Below are 25,192 nucleotides of genomic sequence, written 5' to 3'. Positions count from 1 at the left end.
CCTCTCATTTAATGGTTCCCCTCGGCATTGACCTTCATAGTGTGCCAAAAAAGCCGACTTACAAAATAAACAGTAGAGAGGGCGCTTGATTTTCTACTACAACAGTGCCTGGGCTCCTCAGACCTCAACCCAGAACCCAGAAGTGCAGGAGTCATGCCTCAGGAACACCACAACGGGCTTTAGTGGTTAAAACCTGGACCGGGCAATGATGTTAAGACACACGACACGCTCCTTAAAGATGGCTGAGCGGCTTGCTGAAGTAGTAAAAATGTTCAAGTGACTGCCCAAGAGCCTGTATGGAAGGGCTGATGCTACTGATGAATTTCCCCATGACACTACACTGTATGTGAACTCTCTGAATCATTCTTCTTGAGTTACATGGGTACTCTGTATTTGAGCCCAGCCCTGGTAAGATCACTGTAGAACAAAGGCATACATGATTTCCTTTGATTATTTTTCCTTTTTAGGCAATTTAAGTTGACTATTTTTTATGACTCGCTTAAATAATTTCACAATCCAGTTTTGCAACTTTCTGATGAACTGACATCACAGAGCAGCAGTTGGGAAAGTGGTGAGGCTAGCCCACATTTCAGAGGACATTTCAAGTGTGTCGTACATTTGGCAGCATGAGTGGAGTTAACTTATTTTAGAGTTAGAACACTTGGCCTAGTGGACATGTAGGTCATTTATAAGACAGAAGGAAGAAGGACAGTGGACAGGGGGGAGAATTAGGGATAGATAGATGCTACTTTGAGCTAAAGAAGTGTCTTTAATGAAAAAGGCTTTGATCTAAAAGACCATAACATTTCAGTTCAAGCATTCACGCATATTTTCTCTGTTTAATGAAGTCAAAAGTTGTTTGATCTTGGTGCATGGTCTACTGTGATATCACAATGTTGGATCTATGTGGAAAAACACTTTACAGTCTACAGCCATGCTCGTGGCTCTTAAAAATGCTAGCATCAACAAGAAAATGTAGTTTTAACAAGCTCATGTCTTGCAAATATAATATTTACTGTGTTTGTTAGGCATGCAAACATTTGCTAATTAGCTCCAAACACAATATACAGCTGAGTCTAGTGGGATGTCATTAGTTTTAGTATTGGAGTGTTGGGCTGGATCAAATCATCCTATGGAGACAATGAATGTCTGAACCACATTTCATGGCAATCCTAGCTGTGGACACTTTTCACTAAAAGACTATAATGTCCAGCTCATGGTGGCACTTCAAGAAAAGTCACCAAAGTCATTCACATTTGGCTTCATTCTCTGAGGACCATGTATGTCAATGTACGAAATGTGTACCAAACCACAGTGTAGATGTACATGAGTCAAACATTGGCCTGTTGGTGGGGCAAAGAAGAAAAGTTTGTATCTGTTCCAAATTTCCCGATAATCCATCAAATACTTGTCAAAACATTTCACCATAAAACAAAAATATCAACCTCATAATGGCACTAGAGGAAATGTCAGGGGATCAGCAATATTATTAAGATCCGTCCTTTGGGACCGTTTTATTCCAATAGTTATTGAGACATTTCAGTCTGGTTTTAAGTAGTGGTCCGAATGACCGCCAGACCAATCCCCAGAGCCAGACCTCTGCTAAAAATCATGGCTAAAAAACCTTTTAACTATATATGAAGACCAGTAAATTATCTAGCAATGTAGTAAATGCCTTGGAACTAAAAATAGATGTTGTATTGGTGTTTTGGTACTGTACAGACCTACCTGTGTTATTGTTGAAGCCAGCAGCAGTACAATCAATCTAATTTGCTCTAATCCTTAATGCGATTTTGCAAGTATTCACACATCTACCCAGATACACTGAGAAATGAGGGTATTCCAAGACCTTAAACACACACTGCTACATCACAAAAGATGAGTGGGAGCTGTGATGTAGGCAGACGCTGAAAACGGCAATTCACCTGAGCAGAGGCAAACACTTTTGGGGCACAGCGGACTGCCAAATCTGAGAGTTCTATTCCTACCCTCTAAAAATGATTCATTATTTTTCAAGCACTATTTCTCTGGAACAGCGTCCCGGCCGTCTGTCGGGCAGCATCTCCCTTTAGAGTGCAGCGGGCTCCCGCCTTGCAAAAAACACCATCGGGTTCCTATTTACTTCAGTCTGTTCCCATTCATCATCTGATATATCTAATCATGTCTCTGGGGTAGTCCGGTCACTCTCTGGTGACCTTGCAGCAGCATAAAGGCATACAATAAGACAGGACGAAAACTGCCACACACACACACACACACACACACACACACAGGATAAGGAGTGCACACTGGTCATCATGAGAGACGTGTAAACAGGAATTGAGAGACAAAGTTCTATGTAATCTCTCTGTTCCAGATGCTTAATTCATGCAAACACCCATTGCTTATACACACACACATACACACACACACACACACACACACACACACACACACAGTGTTGTTGTCCCTGACAAAAAACTAAACCATCTGAGCTAACTCAAACACCCTGTGGAAAAAAAAACTTTACTGAGTCACAGAGACAGATGCAAAACATTGTGTGCCTAAACTCACCTTCATTTCCCCTGAGGTTAAGTGGACGTGAGAAACACACACACACTGGGTTTGCTCATGCGCACTCACACTCTGCAGACCCGTGTGTTAGGATATCGTGCGATCTTTAACTCTGCAGCTGTCATCTCTTACACATTACTTTGAACACAAAGAATGGACAACTGGTAATCACAATGACTATAGGTAGTGGAGGAAGATTTGTGTGCCCTCCATTTGATCCAGTTTTGTTTCTTCTATAGGCTTGCTCACATCAGCATTAAAAATGTCACAATTTTGCATAAAGAAAAGTTTATTTAAAAAGAATCGCTACAATCAGTATGTCATAGTAGCAAAATAAACCTACGTAAATGTTTCCACTGACCAACAACAAACTGTCTTGAAAGTGCTGACCTTTAAGGGAGCTATGGTTGCATATAACATATTTATTTCATTATGATTAATTACTATAAATTACTATATACTAATATTAATACAAATACTAATTTTACAATCAAATACTGAAACAACTGAGACATGGCTTAAATGATGACTTCGTTATTAAAATAGTTGTGTGATTTTCTGTCGATCAACTAAAGAATCAATCATATAATAGTTTCAACTCTAGAGGGAATGCAGAGCCAGAGAGTCCATAATGGAGGAAGCTATCATAGCATATTAGCCGCGTTGCATCATCTAGCCTAATCCTCTTCTGTCAAGAGTAGAAACTGCTCCACAAAACAGAAATGGTTTGAAGCCAGTCATGTGACACGAGTCAATAGTACACATGTGACTATGTGAATACTACATGAGCTTAGTGACCGAGCTAACAAGCTTGCTAACTGACATTTAGAAAGCTAGCTAAGTTGAAAAAGTATTGCTGTTATGTTCCTCACTGGCTAGGGCGTTAGCCATTAGCTCAAAAGCTACAGTTGTTCTTCAGCTAACCCTGTAGCATTCCCTACGTCACATTATTCTGCTTCCACCTATTTTACGAATTAACTTAGCTAACTAGCGTATATATTCTGGATAATTAGTGTTTCATGCTTCAATAAATGATAAAAATGAATGTTTTTGTTGAAGGTCTCTGAAGTAGATTATGGCGTTTATATATTAGTGGATTATGGCGTTTAAGTTTCAATAGACCACATTATAACTTAGCTACAAAATCTATTATCCAAGATTCCACCTTTTGCTAATCAAAGTTAATTCAAGGACTGGTTCATTTAATTTCGGCCCTTGGAAGGACATCATCTATACTGAAAGAGAGTTCATTCAAACTAGGAAAAGTACTAAAGGACAGCTGAGGATCAAATGTCTTCTTACTCCCCATTTTCATTTTTCTTCGTGTTTACACATAATCAGCTATGAAATCAATAAGAATGTGAGGGCAGCTACCTTGACAATGTAATTCTAGGAAAAAGTCTGTATCAGATGTTGGCAGAGGTTCCCACAGTCCTGCACTTGTTTTTCAGGCTGAGAAGAGGGAAGTAGAAAATATGAAGAACGGGAAAGGCCGGACCCAGACCAGTCACCCCGGCCACCTATCCTCTCAAGTATGCCTTCACACACCACTTCATCTTCAGTCAGTGGCCAATCAGATAAGTCCGATAAGACAATCGCCTTCCACTCGTGTCTCACTGTCACTGTGTTTAGATACATGTACGGATACATACATGTGTGTGAGCACAAAGGAGAGAAAAAGCACTTCGGACTAATGCAACGTCTAATGTGCTTGACTTACTGCAGAGAATACAGCTGTACAGTAGATTTCACTTTACCACCATTTTATCCAAATACCGTCTACCGATCACACACTTTTCCAGCATATTTAAACACCAACTAAATACACACTGAAGCTGCACAGTAATGGAGGAACTGAGAGCTGAGGCTAATTGCTGGGCATTATTTAAAATCTATACGATCAGACCTTTATTTATGCATGACCGGTCTGATAGATGCAGTTGCTTTCTTATTTACAGATAAACTCTTGAGTCAGAACCAGTAAACAAAGGTCTGCTGACTGGAGATGCTGCTATTCAGAGGGGCTCATTTAAGGCAGAGCGCTATAGAACAGAGTTGTGTTTTTCAGCCATGTATCATTGAGTCACATTTTATCTGGCTACATTACACAAACAGCAGAAAGATATATAATTAATATATTGAAATTAAATTATGTAGACTAACAGTAATTACAGTCTATTGGTTGCTACAACGTATCTAGTTTTATGGTGTACACTGCATGTAAAATAAATTCATGTTCCTAAACTCCATATGCCTGTATTTCTATCATAGAGATTTATAATGAAGATGTACAACATGCAGCAACAGTTAGCTACAGCTAATAATTTTTAACTCATTTTACAAGACAGAAGCAGCTAAACAGATGCCAGAGCTTGTAAACCCTTGCACTGTTCTGTGTACAGACAGTTTTATATCTATTGGACGGTTTTAAATAGCCTGTGACATGATTTTTTTTTAATGCTGCCATACTACTATAACAGTGGTACAGTAAAGCCAGCTGACACACTGGGAACATTTAAACATTTTTACTTGCGCAACTTGGTTTCCATCTGTCACGCAGACAAAGCAAATACCTATAAAAGCTAAATGATGAGCATTGGCAGGTGAATAAATGTACTCTTTTAAGCAGGCATTCGTCTTGTCTTTCTAACTAGCCTCTCGCCGGCCAAATTGGGTAATAAAAATCTGTGAGGCGGGCGAGGTAGAGACGGTACCATCTGTTCAGCTGGTATGTGGACGGGTATCCTAGGGGCCGGTCTGTCCCGCGTAAGCCCCCGGAGACGAACGCACACACACTCTTGTGAAGGAGCGATGACAGGCTGCGGGCGGATGGCCAGGGCAACCCTTCACAAGAGTGTGTGCGTGTCTGTTAGTGTGTGTACGGGCCAAGTGTGAAGCCTTTTTCCTTTTATCTAACACCTGCCAATCCGAGCTCACCCAGTGAAGTCAAAGCTCGACTGTCCGCTTTTCTGTCCAATGAAAAAAAAAATGGTTTAAAGAACTGATCTTTGAATAATTATTTAGACAAATCCAATCAGAACTTAACCCTTAAAATGACTGATCCCTACTTGTATTAATGTCTATTTGCAGACCTGTTTTTGTTACTGGAAGCAGTATCACACAGTGTCACATGGTTTCCCAGGCTGGGACCCTTTTTCCTGACAACACCGTAAAGAAAAAATAGGATGTCTTAGACAAAGATATTGTTTTCTTGTAGTTGAGGTCTATATATAGCAGCCAGAGGAGAGGGAGGGTCTGCATTGTTCGAGCTGTCCGCTGTGGAAACTTTACTGTCGGTTGTGGAAGACCAAGTGATACCCTCTCAGCAAAGGCCGGGGATTGATAAGGCAGTCAGAGGGACCACACACACACACACACACACAAACAAGACTCTTCTGTATGCATGCTTGAAAACTGGCGAAGACCCAGTGACAATTTCAGAAACAAAGGGGAAATCAGTGGGGAGTGGTCAAGCCCCCACCCAGCTGTTCCCGACTCAGCAGACAAATCAGCACAGTGCACAATAGAAGTGAAGCTTTAGTGTTGAGATCACTATTAATAAAAACAATGCTCTCAATTACAGGAGACAATATTTTATACATATTTTTTCCTATTATATGAAAATGTCTTTCCCCTCATTTAATAATAAATATTGTTTAAAGCGTGTCACTTTTTAAAAGCTCAGAGTTTGGACCTGCAGGATTCAGTGGTGAAGCAGCTTGTTGTGTCAGGCCATGAAGCTAATGTTAGCTTGAGCAGCTACACTGAAGAGCTGTCAGAATAATACGAGTGGGCAAATATGTAGTTGTTATCAATGAATATAACACTTCTTTTGAATGGAAAAATGAATTGTCGTCCTGGCCTACAACATCATATTCTACAGACTTAAGAAAACATCTTTGTTTGGTACAGATCCATGCTAAAATCCCACCATAATCATTTTAATGTTTTTCAGTGACAATAAGAATAATATTGTTAATTATATCGCAATTGCAATGTTTGTCAAAATAATCACAATTAAATGTATTTTCAGAATCATTCACATGGCTGTATTTTTGAGTAATGTAAAAAAAATACAACTTATGTAACATCTTAATAAATGTGAGCTCTATGAAAACTGAGTCACTTTAATTACAACAATGTTGATATGATCTTACTGTTGACTACAAAATAAAGAATTTAAATTGGATGGCAAGATTGCATAGTTAATAACAGTGATTAGATATTAACCACAGTGCATTGATCCCCATTTAATACTATCTACCTCGGGCCAGTTTTATGCTCTGTGTAAGCAAAACAAAGGGGAATAGATTACACATTTATAACAACAAATATTTTTTTTAAACTGCCTACACTTATTGCAAGCTTCAGGGTCATCATAAAAATTAGTCTCTATGTAAATTCCTGCTTCTTGCTTGGTTTCCTCTGTGGATTTATAGAAAATCTTCATGCTATATGCTGGCGCAAAGACTATTTTAGAACACAGTACTAATCTAATGATCAATATCACAAACGATTCATGTATTCAAAGCGGGCGACATTGGCGTTCTGGGTCTTCGTTTTCTCCAGAAGTGAGGCTGAGAGAGTGGGAGGACTAATGATGCAGTAATTAAAGCAGGTGCCAAGCTCCAACACCACAGCAGCAGCTTGCTGAGGAGTAACACTCAATACCACCACCACCACCACCCCCTCCATCCCGCTCCTCCCCAGTGTGCAGCTGGCCCTTTATTTGCATCTGAGAGAAGAAAAACAACACGAGCATTTTTGGATGCAGCACAACAACTGACCCTTGATAACTACAAAAAAACAAACATTTCCATGTACTGTGAATACACATCTACACATGCTTTTCCACAAGTTTATTGAGCTGAAATGTGTGTGTTAGTGTGTGTGTGCTTGATATTATAAATTGCTCTATTAGCGTGTATCTTGGCTTTCCTAAAATGGGAACCAAAGGGTGTCAAACAGTCAAACGCTGATGTTCGTTGGGGTGGGAGTTTTCCGTTATGGCTTTGCGAGCTGTTGAGAGAAACCAGACGCAAGTTCTGAATGATAGAAGATCTAAATTTAAAGCGACGTAACACTCTGGGCAAAATTTTGAAATTGCCAAAGATGTGTGTTCGTGACCATACTTGATATCTATCTATCTATCTATATAATAACATACAATAATACCATCCAGGTGCTCTGACAAACAGCGTGACTCCAGAGCAGGGAACCCGAACACAAGAGGCTGAAGGAAAAAGTATAGTCATAAGTGTAGTCAGTACCAGGCCCCCGCTTAATGACTTGGCCAGACCGAGCTAGTACATTTTCAAGCTGGGGGCCATGCTGGAAAAAAAAACAATGGCCATAACAGGGAAATATTCACCCAACCGACTGTACGGTGGAGCGGAGACAATAAGCACTCTCCATCAAAGGCTTAGGGTTAAATAAACACCCGTCCCGCTGGGAATGTGTGGTTGAGTGTGTATGGGAAAAAGATAAAGGGGGAAACTGGTGAGTGTAGAGGTCACAGCGGGGGATAAAAGGAGTAAGGAAAAAAGAAGTAGAAGCAGTGCATATACCTGCACAGTAACAAGATAACGATAGCTTCATCTGGTGAGAGCCTACAGGTGAAAACTTGCTAATTATCATCTTCCCTCAAGTGTCCAAAATAACCTGCAAAACAAGTTCATCAGAGTTTGTCTTGGAGGACTTTACCAGACGAGGACCTTTGACATGTGACTTTCATAATATAGCCTTCAGATATGCGAGAGGACATATTTTGTAATCATTTGTGAAGACAAGATAAGAGGATAGTAACATCATTGAGTCAATTAAATTGTTTAAAAATCACCAGCTGGGTTTAAGGAGCAATTTCACACCTGTCATGTAATATATAAATCTAAGATGATGGATGAAGCTTAAAGGCCTTACAGTGTAGACTATTATGATTTTTACTGAAGTATCATGTCACCTTGTTACCATATGGCTCCACTGACAAATGTGTAACTGTAACTGCTGATATGTATTGCAGTGTAGTAGAGCCAAACTACATTTAAAAGGAATAGTTCGCCTTTTTTGGGAGGTACTTCTCGCACCATTCTGTCCAAAGTCTTGATGTAATGGTACAGTTTAGATTTATTCTAAAAGCTGCAATCGCCAGCCAGATCTGGCAACCCTTGGGCAGACAGCGATAAGCACATTGTTGAATTATGTCCTCACAAATATGCTAATTGACAAATACAAATCTAAAAGTTTGGTAAGTTTCAGTGGCTAATTCGTCAATACCAAGCATAGACCAAAGTCAGTTAAACGTGTGTGCAGGCAAAAATTTACAATAAAAAAATTTTTTTTTTGGTAAATAACATCATCTTCTATCATCTCAACTGCAATAAACCAACAACTCTACAGTTTAGATTATAATGGGGTCAGGATAACAAGCAGCCAATCATTTACTGTTTTATTTACTGTATTGGCTGAAAGTTTGAGCCCAGGCAGAATGATGGCTGTAAATAACAGATGCATTCAAATGCTAAAACACTAATAAAGTCATTTCTGGAATAACTGCATTGACAGTGAAGGACTGCCGTTGAGCCTATAAAAATACCATGTAAAGCCAGTAGCAAATCCAGGCTTGCAAAGCTACGCCTCCCAATAATCCAATCTATAAAAGCATGTGATATCTGTGACCAATATACAATTTTCTGCATTTTTTTTTTTTTTTTTTTTTTTTTTTTTTAACAAAGTGCAGCTGCTAGTGACAAGCTCTGTAGTGGTGTAATGCAGGGCAGAGTGGAGTGGACAGACTATCCGGAGGCCTCGCTTTCTACGACAGAACGGGGCAGGCGCCGAGCCACGACTCCTTTATTTAAGAAGTTTGGCTTCTGTGGAGATAAAAGAGGTATGAGCGCTTCTGTAATCATTCAGAATGCGTGCGTCTCCCCTGCAGACTGTGAGAATACACAGCGGGCAAGGAGCGAGAGAGAAAAGCATGGTTGTGTTAACTGTAACAAACACAATGAGAGGTGTAAAACCGAGGCTAAGCCAAGTAGATGATAGATTAAAATATATATAAATGGGGTCGACTTGCCCGCTGTTGCTAAGCTAAGCTCTTTAAAACACACACTTTGGGTTTACTAGACAAAAACGAGCCAAAATTCCTTTGATAAACAGCGCTGACGCAAGCTCAAATACTGAACACAAGTCCAGGTGTAAATACCAGCTATTTCATGACACATCTGCAAACCGACCAAAAGTCTTTACCTCGGGAGAGATTGCACAAACTTGACTTTTATTGCGTGTGAGCAAAAAGCTGTGAACTTTCCGACCACATCAATATGTGAGGAGAACAAAAAAAAAGGTCACGATTCTCGTCAATGTATGGACAGAACACGGATATGAAAAACAGCTTAAAAAAAATTCAAACTGGTTCTACTGACTGAAAACTTTTAAAAAGTGACACGCTTTTATCAAATACTTAAATCATATATACATGCGTAGAACCTCTTTTCCTCCAAATGTGACACAATTTCACCTTCTTACAACACATCATTGTGTCATAAATGTGTCATCAACAAACTAACACTTCACTTCCCTGTTATGAGGTCAGCAGAAGTACACAACCCTTGTAGACACTTGTAGAAAGGTTTTGTTAAAGCAGCTTTAGCCATTTACAAGATTTTAAAGACACATTAAAAATGACTCCTAGTTTTGCCTTACAGATACATTATGACTTTGCCACAAGGTTTTAAAGGTGCTTGAAACTTGAGTGTCATGCAAGTGAAGTTTCATTCATTTTCATTATATCAGGACATCAGAGACAGCTATCTCAAAAAAAGAGAGAAAATGTATTTTTTTTGTGGTTTGGGGTGGAATTTAATGCATCAAGGACCTCATAATATATCAACATTATCAATAGTCCTTTTAGTATTGACTCTCTCCTTCATTATCTCTCATTGTACTCATTTAGATAACTGTGAACACAAGAAGCAAAGAACAGTGGATCTGAAAATATTGTAAACACACTCCACACTCACTACACACTCCACTCATCATAACACACAATGAATGACGCAACAGACCAGCATGTCCGGACATGGAGGTAATCCACAGTGTGTATTCTGTGCTGAGATAACTTCTGTCTGCATGTCAACTAGCACTCAGCATCAATGCATCTAATCAGCTCAGTATGTTTACCAGCTCAGAGCGTTCTGTGCTCGAGTAACCTATTTTTTTGTGTTGATGCATGCACTGTACATGTCATAAATAGGTTAATAACCAGGTTATGGCTCACACATGAAAAATATGGTTAGGATGCTTCATTTGGTGACATATTAATCAATTTATGGTTAGTACTGAAAGGTTTGACCCTTTTTATGGTTGTAGCGCTACATTTTGGTGTCAGTGAAAATTGGCAGCAAGCAGTGTCGATTAAATAGTACGTTGTAATTAATTTAGAGCTCTTTTAGGCGCAATTTGTTATTCGCTACAGCAAGAGGTGATTGTTACCGTCTGTGCAATTAAATGAAATAGATGTGTCAGATCAAATCATCCACACAAAAAAATAAAACTCAACAACAAGTGTTATGTGTTGCAATCACATCAGCCACAGAGGAGATGGAAGTTGATCATGACATAATACGATAAGAACCCATAACTCAATACCGGGGGTGGTGGAGAGAGGTGGAGTAGGGGATTAGGTAGGGGGTGGGGGTTGTCCTGCTCTGGCTTTCCCATCCTAGATAATTATGGCTCTTGGAGTGAACCCAAACTTCCCTTGCTCTCCGCGTTGACACTCCCACCCTTATCCGAGTTCCTTATCTGTGTCCAATGGGGCCTGGCTGTTCATTGTCCCGTCCTTACACACACACACATTCAATCAAATCCTACTGAGCGAAGGGGGGGTCAATGAACTCTGGCAAAAAGTTGGCTGTATCGACCTTGCTGTAAAGTCCCTGTCTCATGTTATATATAACAGAGTCTCAACATTCACATATATGTCTGTGTGTATGCGTCATTTCCCCCTAGAGACTCCAACTATAAACTCCCCACTGTCTGGTTCTGAGTGACTGCTTATTTTGCCTGGTTAGATCAACAGTTCAGACCGGCCGGGGGCGGAGGAAGGGGGGGTACGGATCGTTCTCCACATCTAGCAATATAATCGTCTCCACACCTCTGCTCTCCGCTGGCTTGGGCCTACCCAGACTCTCGTGGTCCGTATTGTTCCCGGGGCACGATGACCTGACTCAGCACCTGGGAGATAGAGCTGGGCAAAACAGCCTGATAAGCTCTGATATAGTACAAAAAACAAGGAGGATACACCTTCAACAATTCATTGGGCTGTGAGTGGGAAATCTGCTCCCATTTGACCAGATAACGTAAGACTGTACTTTCTGAAGGGACATTTGAATTTCATAATTTGGATTGAAGTTTAGGATGAATCGCATGAAGCAACCACAACATTTTTAAAAAGCCACTATGCATATATCTTCACAAAATTCACACTTAGTTGGATTTTAGTTGGAGCAGCATATAGCGTCCTCCACTTTGTACTCTCTGTGCCAAAACTGAACTCAATTCAATTCAAAAAAATTTAAGACACTAAAAATTTCGAGCAGATTTACTGATTTACGCCCCCGCCAGCAAATCCTCAGTAACTCAAATAATTAATTAATTGAATTTCCCATATTAAAATGATGATGGTGTGACTCAGAGCATTCACAGCTGGAATTCCTTTAACCGCTGATGAATGGAATTATTTCATTAAAAGTTTGTGGTCTTCCCGATAATTTCAGATGAACACTATAAATTAGAGAAGCTGAACAGCCGAGAATGAAGGCTGTGACGTCAAAACAACAATAAACAATAAAGCTTGTCCTTCTTAATAAGATAAAAAGTGATCTAATTATTTTGCTTGACATTTAGTGGAAACAAACTTGTTGTTGACTGTCCTGCTGTTACATCGACAGGCTCTGACATGTCGGTAAAGTCTGGCGAACATTCCATCATTAGAGCGACTGGCTGAGTGAAGGAAACCCCAGACCAGTGAGTTTACCTCTCAGAACAGGGAGAGATATATATAATATAAACTTGGTGACAGGCTGTGTAGAGTAGCTTCCAGCTGCAGGGCTTCCCTCAAGACTTTAACACTTCCAAAATGAGATTTCCATGCAAATGATCGTACATACAACAGCTTACCACACGCAAAACATGTTGTCTTAGTGTCATGATTCATACCAAATTATGCAAATACCTTTCCTTTTTATAATTTAAGTGTTTTAAAAAGGGCTTTTTTTTAATAATAAAGAATTTAAGCTGATAACTGAATGTGAACCTAGTATGTTCTGAGTTTTTTGGGAGCTGTTCGATTCAGCTGCAGCTTCTTTCCGGTGTCTTTTCCTTTTTCTTTTTTCGTTTTGAAATTCTAATTCCCTGTTATGACAGGATGGAGAAGGGCAGAGCAGAGCAGGGGGGGAGGTGGGGAGACAGAGGGGGGAAGAGAGAGAACACCAAAATAGCATCATCTGATCTTTCTTTCATAAACTTTTCCACTCCTGCAGCAACACGCTGGAACAGAGTTTTGGCAGAGGAAGAAAAAGCGAGATGGGGAGCTGTCGGATGAAGTATTTAGTCACAGGCTCTCGCCGTCGAGCCGTTCTCCTCATAAAAGCGGCGCCTTACAAAAAACATGGGACGCAAACTTTTAAGAATAAAGCCATTCTCATATCCGTCCCGACCCTTCTTATCGGCTCAGCATCGTGTCTGAGATCACGCTTTTGTTGCTGCTTTTCCTTACACTATAAATACACACCCTGAATGCTCAATTAGATTATTCAAGTTAGGGAATTCACTACCATCAACCATGTGACTAGAAGCTAAATATAGTTTCCAGGGTCTTTGCTGGCTGCAGTCACATCTTTATATGTTTAGAAGGGAAAATACAGTTTGACCGCACTGCTCCTTCTCCACTAATGAGATGCAGAGGGCTGGATTTTGTCCCCGAATTCTTTAAAAAACCACCAAAAAAAACACATTGTATTACAGTCATTGAAGAGCTTCCAGGTTTGAGGACACAGTCAGTCAGGTATTTGTTTCCCCCTGCTCTGTTCTATTATTAGAAGGTGTAAATATGGCAGCTCAGTGGGGTCTGGGCGTTGATAGCCTGAGCTAATGAGCTGTCAGTGGACAGAAGAGAAAAGGAGGGGGGTGTATCGGAGACATGATGAAAAATAAGTTTGAAGACAAATAAAGCTCCACAAGGGGGGCTAATCCATTGCATCACCATATGGTCATCTTTGGGCTTGGCAAACATGAGGTGTATGTAATCAAAAACAAAGTGGTTGTAATCAAAAAGGAAACCGCAGACATTGACCGGTGTTTACTGCACTCGAGAATGTAGGAACCAATCGTTAAATAAATCGCGCACCTTTCGAAATCATCTCATCAGCTTCCACGTATAAAAAAGCTAAGCAGGGCAGTTTGGCATCTGTTTGTCAGGTTTTTAATCATTCGGCTTAATCTAACAGAGTTTTCCACTGGAAAACATCCAAAAGTCAGGATATGATCTCTCAATTACTGTCAGAGAGCCAGCCTCGGTTTACCAGGACACACACACACACACATACAAACAGAATGGACAAGGACACTCACATGACACCTATAGTTATGTTGTGTTTGGAGTAAAAAAAAAGTGTAGTGGAAAAGTTGACTTTTTTTTCTTTCTTTTTTTTTTGGCCGAGTTCATTTGGGTTGACGCTGAGGGGCCGCGAGCGAAACCGAGGCCTGTGAACACAACTGACAAAGACTCATAAGTGGCTCATTCACTGGCCTGAGCTGTGGTAGCTGTGGTCAAAACGTTTTTGAGTGGCGGAGGAAGTTAAAATCAGCTGGATTCCAGCCCCTATGACTTAAATGAAGCATGATGGACCCATCTGCACAGGCTTGTCTCTGATATATTTCCTCAGATGTTCATGTCAGATAAAAGACGGAAAAACATGAACGATATTGGAATATATTGCCGTTTGTTCAGTGAGGCTTCTCCGAGCGTGAATTTTCAACATCCTGACCTTATGTTTTCCTGCTTCTTTGTTGGTAAAGTAGATTACGGTCACAGTTCGAGAACTACGCTTCCATCCTCTTTTCGACAAAAACAAAAGCTGCGCCTCAGGCGTCGCGGTGCACTTATTTGGTGACACCCGAGTCCAGCCAGCGTTGCTTCCACCTGTTTAAACAAACTGAAACTAAGCTCTTCAAACATTTTTTGAAGTGAAACACACCCAAATATTAGTATTCATTTCCAACTAGACCCTATTGTTGTCCTCAAGTCATTTTTGACCCAGGAGGACAACAAAAATGAGATGTAATTTCATTTAAATGAGGCCTATTGAACCTAATTTCCAAACATATGTATAAAACCTGTGATAATAAGTTGGAGTGACGTTGGCTTAAAAAACACAGAATTGAGCGATCTTTATACTTCATGCTTTGTAAAACAGTCCTTGGTATTTTACAGCATCGCCTGGATTTCGAAAGTCATTCACACCCTCATTAACTCACTTACTAAGACAGTGAAGCAGGATCATTAATCGGCTTCATCTACTGTATGCTGAACTGTAACTTAAAGGCTGACTTTAGATCAGGAATCCGGCAGCACCCATGGGATCCCTGCAGCGTCTTCCCACCGAGTCTTGAGGATGGGAACCGATGATAAAAACCAACCCATGGAGAGAATATACCCTGAGGCTTCGGAGGACTTAATGTATGTTATGACTTCACCATCATTTGGGAGCGTTTTAATATGCGGAACAACAGCATGTACCATTATTAGCTCTATATAAATAAAGAAACTCTGTTACACGGGGAGGCAGCTTTTGAGAGATATCAGTGAATTGTCAAAAGCTCAACACGGCTAAACATGAGAAATGCTGCAGTTGACTTAAACAGGATAACAGTCAAAGTGACAGAATCAGGGCAGAATCTGGCAGGAATAAATAAATCAAGACCAGACAGAAGTGGAGGGAAAATGTTCGGTCGTGTATCGTCTTCTACTTTGTGCGGTGGCCTCTCGCTGCTGAACCCTGCTGAGTTCAGACTGGCCGAAAGACCGACTGCTAAAATTTAAGAAACAAACAGGCCGGCTGTCAGCTGGAGGGATTAGTTTGTTGAGTTTGTTGAGACTCAGCAAAACGCAAATAAAAGCTAAACTCTTGAAAGCCATTTTAAAACACGAGAGAGAATATAATGTATTCCATCATAATTAAATTCACACAGAGTCGGATTGGTGGATTAGAAAATGGCTTAAGCTGGAGGATGAAGGGTTGTATTTTGCTTTAGATGCTGCTCAGACAATAGCTGATAACTGGATCAGGATAATATCCTAATGAGCTGCAGGGAGATTATTTGCCATAATGAATAACAGTGTGAAGGGAATAATCAGAGCAGTGTTATGAGGTTAGAAAAATACAGACACATCTAACTAGCAAAACAGCATCTTGGAACAATATTATTGTATGACTAAATAATTACAACAAGGCACTGAGACTGACTGAGACAGAGGTTCTCTTCTCTGTTCCCCTGTTTGTTTGCACAGTCTTGGTGTTTTAATGTGTTCTTTATAAACAGAAAATCTACTGATACTGTATGTTTATGGAAGGTTTGGGTGGTATCACAGTATTAGAGTATAGCAGGGTATTTCGAAATCCCAAGGGTATGATTTTCCTTTTAAAAATACAGACTGCAAGTAAATCTGGAGTTTACGAGAAGCACTTGAAGGCGCCCCCCTCTGACCACAATGTGAGTTGCAATGGCAGAGTGGCACTGTCCACATTTCCGCTCATTAAATTTGGCGGAAAGTAAACAGTAAACAACACTGTTAATGGTTTTGTCACTCAATTTTTGCTTTGTACTTCCACCTACACTCTAATATTTAAACGTTTTTTCCGCACAGCTAGCGGTTTGCGGGTCAGGCTCGGGTGGTCAACTAACGCGTATTGTTGTGGATCAGCTCTCGTAACGTGTCAGGTGGGTGCAGGTGTTAAAAAACCCACTAGACAATGTCATACATGCTACAACAATGACCTCTATCACCAGCAACTCAGCTATTTTTGTACACCACAGTGAAATGTCGGGAAGGTATGACGGTAGTTTACGGTACGAATGCTTTAAGTACTTTAAGATCTTAACTTTAACTTGCTACACACTCTGTACACAATGGTAATATGTAGAGTATATTGAAAATTCATAGAAATATGCTATTTTTGTAGTAACTTTCTATACAAAAAGGGTCACACCAGCGATTTAGTATTTTATTTTCATAAAGTTGAAGGAGACCCAAGAGACAGATTTCTTTTTAAAAGGGATTTGTCAGAATTGGTGCAGAGGCTGTAACATTCTGACTTTTAGTCTCTAGTATAGGTCAAGCTCCAGTAAGAGCGGCTCTTACAGTGATCCACCATGCAGCTTAGTAGCTTCTTTCATTACACCCTACCTACTTCTTTCAATCTCCCACATCCGTAATTTGTAATGCAGACTTTCTGCCTGGTGTCCAAACGCTGATAATAATTTAAAAAAATGTCAGGGTCATTTGTTCAGACTTTGAAAAGCTCCCTGCAGAACTATAGAGGATATTATACAACGTTCACAAGCTGTGTACTGTCATGATGAGTAAACTGTAAAACCGGTTAAGTTTATTGTTGAACTTTAAATTGTACAGATAAAAAGATTCAAAGTGTATCTGAACTCTGGGCTTCAGCAGTAAGTCAAATTTATTTATGTAGCTAAACATGACAAATTTTCCTCTAAGGGTTTCAAAATTCACATCCAAAAACTCACATGTCGTGTGTAGGAGTAAAGGCCGCAGCCCTGGACTAATGACAGCAAAGTAATAATGTTACGTGAATCTAATTTCTTCCACTCTTCACATGCTGGAGAGAATGCAGGGTTTCATAAGGCGGCCACTTTTGGAAAGTTTAGGACAAACTCACTTTCAGAACAAACAGAGCGAGTCAAACTGACTACGTCTGCTGTATTCTCTACGCACACACACTCCCAATTTCATCTGCGTCATTCCAATCAAAACCCTTAAAAACCTGAGACACCCCCACAACGCCACCCCCCCCCCGAACATCATCCGATCCATCAGTCGCTGACATTGGCTCAGCGCTGCCTTTTCCCATCGACCTCATCTTACCTTCCACCTCCACCTTCAATCAACAGGAGGGGGGAAAAAACAACAATCTGTGTACATTCAATGTTAAAGGCTTTAATCAATACCTGCTGAGTGAAACTCCTTGTTCAAACACGCCACAATTCTTAAGGATGTTAAGAGCGTGTTTACATTTGTAATGGCTGTAAACACAGAGGTCTGCAGCCAAGTAATATCAGTGGCAATGAGCAAGGGAAAGTTTAAAATAGCATATTTTCCATCTGGAGATCCAACTATGTGGGATGATAAGGGAATATAGGTCCAACTTTGTCTTTCTTAAGCCACCATAACACAGAATCTTTTCATCTAAATAAGATCTAATAGTGGAGACAGCGTTAAAAACAGTCCACAAAGACTTCATTCAACTCTCATATGTATCAAAAAGCGGCACCAGCACACTAAATATGATCAGCGTGTCCACTTATAGAAGGAAACACGCTATAATGTGCATTTTGACTCAGTCTGCTCAATGTCTGGTGGAGCAAGAGAAAAAAAAAATCCACGAGACACCCAAAGCTGGGTGCTTGTGAGAGGCCGGCTATTTATAGGCTTACTCCAGTGAGGGAGACAGCTCTTTCCTCATGTTTGGGATCAGCACTTCACACGGGTGAAAAAGGAAGAGGGGGGGGGGTGGAGAAGAGGGAAGAGTGAGACTCTCTATTAACACTAAACTGAAAGTGACACAAAGTGTTTACACTTGAAGCATTTAATCAACTTACGAATTACACTTACACCAGTGCCATTAGGTGCCAAGCAATGGCCTAAGATAGATAAAAGGTAAGAGTCCAAAAATTCACGATAACACCCACAGATTCAACAACATGAACAGGCACTCCTTAGGAGACTTGACACACCTATTTTTACACATAGCGTGCTTTTGCTTTCTCCGGCCGAACAAGTGTGTTGCTTTAAAGTGATATTTAACTGCCTGCTTTTATAATTGTGCAAATAAGACATTGATGTGTTTGTGTGCATGTGTGTATACAGCTTCAGTTTTTATCATAACACACTGTACTCACAGCTTACGAAATATCCTGTATCTTGTGTTTCGGGGAGATACTTGAGGGCAGCCCTGACTTCAATGAAAAAAATGAACTGGAAGGTGTCAAAACATCAGTTGCCACATAGTGTGTTGCAGAGAAAAACTGTCACGGGCAATAAGAGAGGAAAATGCTTCTCAGCAATTGTCTTGTCAACAAAAAAGAAACAAAAAAACTCAGTTAAGAAATATTTGTGCTGCTTTTTTTCCCCCTTTTAAAACTTACATAAGTTTTATTGTTACTGGCTGTGATGCATACCAGCATTTTACCTCAGTCTTAAAAAGGTGGGTGTACTCTGCAAAGGTAAACTGCATCCTTGTAGTTTAGATTGGACATAAGAAAACAACTGGATCTTGTGTTGGCTATCTTAACACTGCAGTAGTGATACACACCTTTACCTAACCATTCATACAAGACAGGCAGGAAAATGCATGTGTAGCCTGTGTCTTTCTGCTTATTAAGAGAGGCCCATGTGTTCATACGTGAGAGACTATATAGGTGTTCAGGCGAGTCGTGACAAGCTGAGACGTTATTTAGCATCACGTCAATGAGTTAAATATGTGTAGAAAAAGCATAAGAGTGGTGTGGTGTAAAGACACTGACAGACAGACAGCGTGTATCAGCGGGAAAACTCACATCCTCGAACAGGGATCCGACGTTGGCTGTCACCAGCAGTATTCCTGTGCCCTGCACTGTTGTCAGCTTCCCTGCCATAATTTCTCTCTCGCAGGTGGGTCGAAGGGGGGGACTCGAACAGCGCAATTAACAGGTAAGAAACGGGGGAAAAAAACTAACTAACAAACAGGAGGCGGCGAATGTCTCTCGAAACTGGTTAAAACACTGAGAATTTGCGACTGAAGCCGGGGTTGAGGCGGCTCGGCTGGAGCATATTTTTCAGCAGTGGCCGCGCATCTACTAGGAGTTGCTTTGCAGTAGAAGGTCCGTTTGGCGGCGGCGGTTAGCGTGCTGGTGCTCTCCTGCTACTTTTTCACGTTCAGAGCCATCTCGTTAAAAGTTTCCCCTTTTAATCCACGGCGAGTGCTCCAAGGCTCTGGCTCATTTCAGCGACGAGTGTTCCCCTCAGCTTTGTGCAGTGTAAAAAAGTCTCCCTCCTAAAGCAGGACTCTCTGCCAGGACCATTGCCTTCACTGTTTAGAGAGGATAGGCTGGAGTCCTTCAGTGCTCTGACGTCACCGTGCCAATGGAAACACGGGGCTCTCTTAAAGGGCCAGCGCACCGTAAACACAGCAGCTCCCCCCCTCCTCACTTCACGGAGCCTATTATCGGACACAACTGGGTATCCCATGGGGAGAGCTTTCTTTTTCAGTGTGTCCACCACTTGTGTTGTATTCAACTGAAATATTAAAGATTCCTTCCAGGCATATTTTAAGATGTATGTAAAAAAAAATTTAAAAAAATACTCTACCTCCAATAACAATTTGTGTCTATTATGTGTTTTTCCACACAAAAATGATCTTTAAACATTCTTAAAACGCCCTCATTAATTCCATATTTTTTTAAAAAATGCAAATATTTTTCATTTCAGAAGTTTAACTAATGGACACAAGATGTCTACGTCACTGTTAAGTCCATTCTTAGTGTTTGTGCACTGGAGGATTCAAGTGCTCACATCACACTTAGCTGAAGGTTGGACCATGACTGGCTTGCAGACTAGTTGTGATGTTACAAATCATGCTCATAGACCCATCCCTTACAATTAGATTTTCAATTAAAACAAAGAAACTTTCCATTTTCTGAAGATGAATGTGAAAACCTATTAGTGTCAAACTCTGAACATACATTATTTTGCATAACGAAGCTCAAAAATCCAACTGTATGAACAAGATGAAAAACCTTTTGAGAGGAGGGGATTTTGAGCAGCTGTCCTGTTTACATAGTACTTCTATTTTTCTTATAATAAACAACAATATTCCATGTATTTGAATGAAACCGGTACATTAATAGCATGTTGATGGAGTGCTTGGCATGAACAGGTTAAATTATACAAGCAACACGTTCAATGAACAGCTCCAAGGTTCAGAGACATACATACAACAATGCAACCTCTACAGTATGTCGTGGCATATTTGTCACTGAGACATGTGTCCTTGAGAATGCCACAGGCATGCTTTATCTCTGACACAAGCTAACATGAGCTTGTTCATCCTTCATGTAAGAAAAAGAAGAAGAAAAAATTCAGTTGAGAATGCAGTTCAAATGTAGTCCACCAGGACCACATTGAACCACTGATGGATTCTTTTTACACTGAAGCGTGGTCAGTACTGCTGAAGTACTTTGATGAGGTTAGTCAATCCAGACACAGAATGTGAATTAGATGAAGCTATGTGTAATAGGAGTTTACAGGTCTGTTTCCATACCTACATTATTTAGGACTCTTTTTTTCCCTTTTGTTTGCATTTTGTGTTCTTTACTAGAATTTTTTAAGGGAAACAAATTTAAGTTTCTGCTATAATCTATAATAATCTAATCCTAAAAGTGTGCAGGCATTCACACAAACAATCCACAACTTCACCATCTAACGTAACATTTGATTTACCTCATGCCATGTGGTGAATGACAACATACAGAACGTTACACATTTTACCGTTGAAGTTGCATTGAGTCATTTTGACCACTGTTAGGTAGAAATGGATGTGAATTCGTCATTTACTCTCTAATATGGTTAGCAGACCAGTTATTAGGTGTTCATTTAGCAAAAGCAGAGCATTGTGGATAGACCTTTGCAGTCTTGTGTATTTTTTCAATGTTCACTGGCATTTTTCCACCATGGTCCACCAACATTTAAAAAAAGTATTTATTTCTCTTTCTAGGTGTTTTTTCATCACCCATTTCACACTGAGCAGGTAACGTAACTGCTTGCAGGCTGAAATACTGGCTTCACATCACTTTATATAAACCAGCACTGTTTTTGTTTGGTGAACCTAGACACGGAAATTATGAGGGGAAAATGGCCTGAGGTGACGAATGTGAAACTCTGTCAAATTACAGTGAGTCATTTGCTAATTTAAGAAATGCCGTCCAATGGCTTTAATGATTTTAAAACAGTTTGTTTAATACAAAATAATGTAATCTCTATCATTATGGATACATCGTCATCATATAACACCTCTGATTAGCCATGATAGAGCCTTGAAACAAGTGGATACCTCACAGCAGGAATCATTTTCAGCTATGTAACTGGGCTCAATCAGCAGCCATTGGCAGACAGCTAAAATGGTCCTGATCTGATACATATGTCCCAACATGTTGTGCTACAGAGTTTAGATTAGATAGACTTTTTTATTTTATTTGATAAACTTTATCAACAAATATGTAATAAAAAACAAACTTTCAGTAGACAAACCAGAAACTACCACATGTCCAAAAAAGAGCAGGAGGAAGTTAATACTTGTAATTTCCTGCCCCTTCTCTAATGCTGAATCATAAACCTACGTAGTATGGTTAGTGTTTATCACACACCTCCATACATTTATCTGATGATCAACAACCACAAAAACAACAATAATAGCATCCACCGTGAGTGTCAAAGTCATGAGAGGAGCACCCCACTCTGTAGATGATTTCTTGCTGTGTATAGTATTTGTAGTGTTAAATTCTAACAGGTCCATGAACTTCATAGTCTGTAATCTTAAAAAGTAATGGCTCTTTTTTGTAGTATGCATAATGATTGTTGGGTGATTTTGTAGGTGTTTCCCTATACCTCCCATACCACCAACAATACAGAATCTATAATGTTGTAAGAGTGTGCCTTTCCCAGAACTCAACATTTTTATATATTCTTTCTATGTTGATATTCTTTATCATTACTGTGTCTACTTTACAATTTCCGAAAAACATAAGTTTGGTAATGAACAAAAACAAAACTGAACAAAAAATACTGTGTCGACTGTGAATAAAATGAATTTCAATAGACTTATTTGTCATTAACAAGCCGTTTAAGGCCAAATTCTGACCCCTGTGTGACTCCACAAGTAATGTCCAAGCATGTTGATTTGCATCTGCACAAATTGTCTGTTTCCCATATAACCTTTCAGCCAATTAGACAATTATTGCCCTTTCCATTGTGTGAGCGATCCTCGCATAGACCGGGATGTCCTTTGCCAAGTGTGGACACACACCCTTTGATCTAAAGATTTCCTATTAAGGTTTTTGGCAGGAGGATCTTGGAAACTAAATCATATTACGTCTGGAAACCACATCAGTGTGCATGACTGGATTTTGCCAAGGTGCTCAGTTACAGCTAAATCTATGTGTAATGGATTATCATGATTGAGAATAGATTATATTGGCCTGTTGATGGCATCACAAAACCTGTTTGTTGACAACATATTGCTCATCTAGTATTAGCTCACCTGTTTACTTACACAGGGCTTAGCACTGAGCTGGGAAAGCAGGGAACCACACCTGAAAATTGACTGTTCGGTGCTGGCTTAGGCTCAAGAGTACATTTGATATCAGTTAGGAGAGCTCTAAACTGACTTTGTACTTTAACATATGTAAAGTATTGTTATATTAATGGCCGTGTACATCTGTTTGAATGCATTAGGCTGCCAGTTGCGGTCATAATCCGAATTTCAGGGTGAAAAATGTCACCTTTTAACATTTGAAACCTAACATCTGGCAGCAGCACAGCATGACCCTCCTGCATCATTCACAGATCATCATGTATTAATTACAGCAATGCTTTTCACGCGGCATGATGTGATCTCCCCTGATGGTTTTGAGGGAGCCTGGGACCATAAATAGCCCACTCCAGTCAAAGGTTTGAGGTCAACAGCTTAGGGCAGGCATGTGACACACTGGATAACAGCGCAATGAGCTCCTGTTCCTGATCAGGGCAGATGAGGCAAGAAACAGGGTGAAAGCTTTCTTTTTTTACCAAGGTAATACATGTCAATAAACATCTACTGGTGCCACTGAGGCAGAAGAATGAGATGATGGGCAAACATTTTAGGCCTCTGATATATAAATTGTATGTCACCACATTCAATATGCACCCAGCTGTGTGGAAATGACAGGAGGGAACAGCGGCAATCCTGAAATGACTAAAGGATGGTTCATGAAGCCATTATGTTAACAGCATCAGAGAGTGTGTGTATATGTGCGAAAGTGCATGTGTTTGGGAAGGGGGACCACGGACATGGCTGACTAAGAGTCTTTGAAGAGAGCTGAGAGATTATCGCCAAAATGAGAGTGCTCACAGCTGTGTCTGGCATGGGAGTGTGTGTGTGTGTGTGTGTGTGTGTGTGTGTGTGTGTGTGTGTGTGTGTGTGTGTGTGTGTGTGTGTGTGTGTGTGTGTGTGTGTGTGTGTGTGTGTGTGTGTGTGTGTGTGTGTCTCCCTGTTTATAGTGTGTCTTTGTGACTCCATGTCATGATTGTGTTTTCAGGAGTCTATGTTTGTTTGCCGTGTTTTGTATGTGTGAACATGATATGCCACTGGATATCCATAATCAGTCATTTAGAGATATGAATAGGATATTCAAAGTGCTATTGTGTGTGTAGTTTGGTGTGTGTGTGTGTGTGTGTGTGTGTGTGTGTACATGCAGAGGACTTTAATTACAAATGGATCAGACCACCCTTGAAAAGAATCCAAACTAGATTACATCTCTTTTGCTGAATGTTATACTCACCACTATCACAGTAAACTCAGTAGCATTCAAGCTGTATAAACTGTGTGGAGTGTACTGGAACATTCTTAGCCTTGACTGACTAATGTTTATCATGAAGTTAACAACTTTTTGTTCTTGTATAGGCTGAAGTCAGGCTGGGTTTGGATGACTGAGAGTTAATAGTTTTACTCAGGAGGAGGCCAAGAGAAGACAAAGCGAGAGAAAAAAAAATACCATTACCGGTGTCCTTAATAGGCAGAAGAAGAATGAAGGAAAGAAGAGACGGAGGATGAGGAGGACAGAGGAGAGAGGGGAGGGGATGAAGTGGGTGCTTCGCTACAAGTACAGAGCTCAGTGCGCCCAACAAGAAATAACAAATGAAGCTAATCTTTAGAGGAATAGTTTGACATTTTGGGAAATAGACTTATTCGCCTTCTAGCAGAGAGTAAAGGCCCTCCAGAAAGAGTCACTGTGACATTCATCCTAACAGCTTGTCCTCACAAAACATTTGGGTCTAGAAACTTGATGATACATGGTGTACTTGGAGGGCTAATTGGTAAACTTCTGTAGCTAGTTGTTGAATGAACAGTTGACTAACCCGCTAAGCGCTAACTAGTCAGGACATGGGCTAGTCAGTCACAATGACTGCCTCAGCTTCTTTCTATTCTCTGTACTGTGCTGTTTACACCCACTGCATTTTGTTCTTAAGATTTTATATCATTCATTCAATAAAGAGTTTACTAAAGAGGGGAAGAACAACTCCTCAAGCTCAGGAACTTAC

The 25,192-nt window shown here is 40.2% G+C and overlaps 1 protein-coding gene across 1 annotated transcript in view; it reads right to left on the bottom strand.

Moving 5' to 3' along the window:
• LOC133991583 (inositol polyphosphate-5-phosphatase A) overlaps window positions 1-19,895 on the bottom strand; it is a 146,677-nt gene extending 126,782 nt beyond the window's left edge. Inside the window, exon 1 of the mRNA XM_062430039.1 lies at window positions 19,417-19,895. Coding sequence (XP_062286023.1) covers window positions 19,417-19,494 — 78 coding nt within the window. The 5' untranslated portion in view covers window positions 19,495-19,895. The remainder of the gene's footprint in view (window positions 1-19,416) is intronic.
• Between the last annotated feature and the right edge of the window lie 5,297 nt (window positions 19,896-25,192).

This window comes from Scomber scombrus, chromosome 12 (assembly GCF_963691925.1).
Source record: "Scomber scombrus chromosome 12, fScoSco1.1, whole genome shotgun sequence".
NCBI lineage: Eukaryota > Metazoa > Chordata > Actinopteri > Scombriformes > Scombridae > Scomber > Scomber scombrus.
Note: the sequence above shows the minus strand (reverse complement) of the source record. Positions and strands in the feature narration are given on the sequence as shown.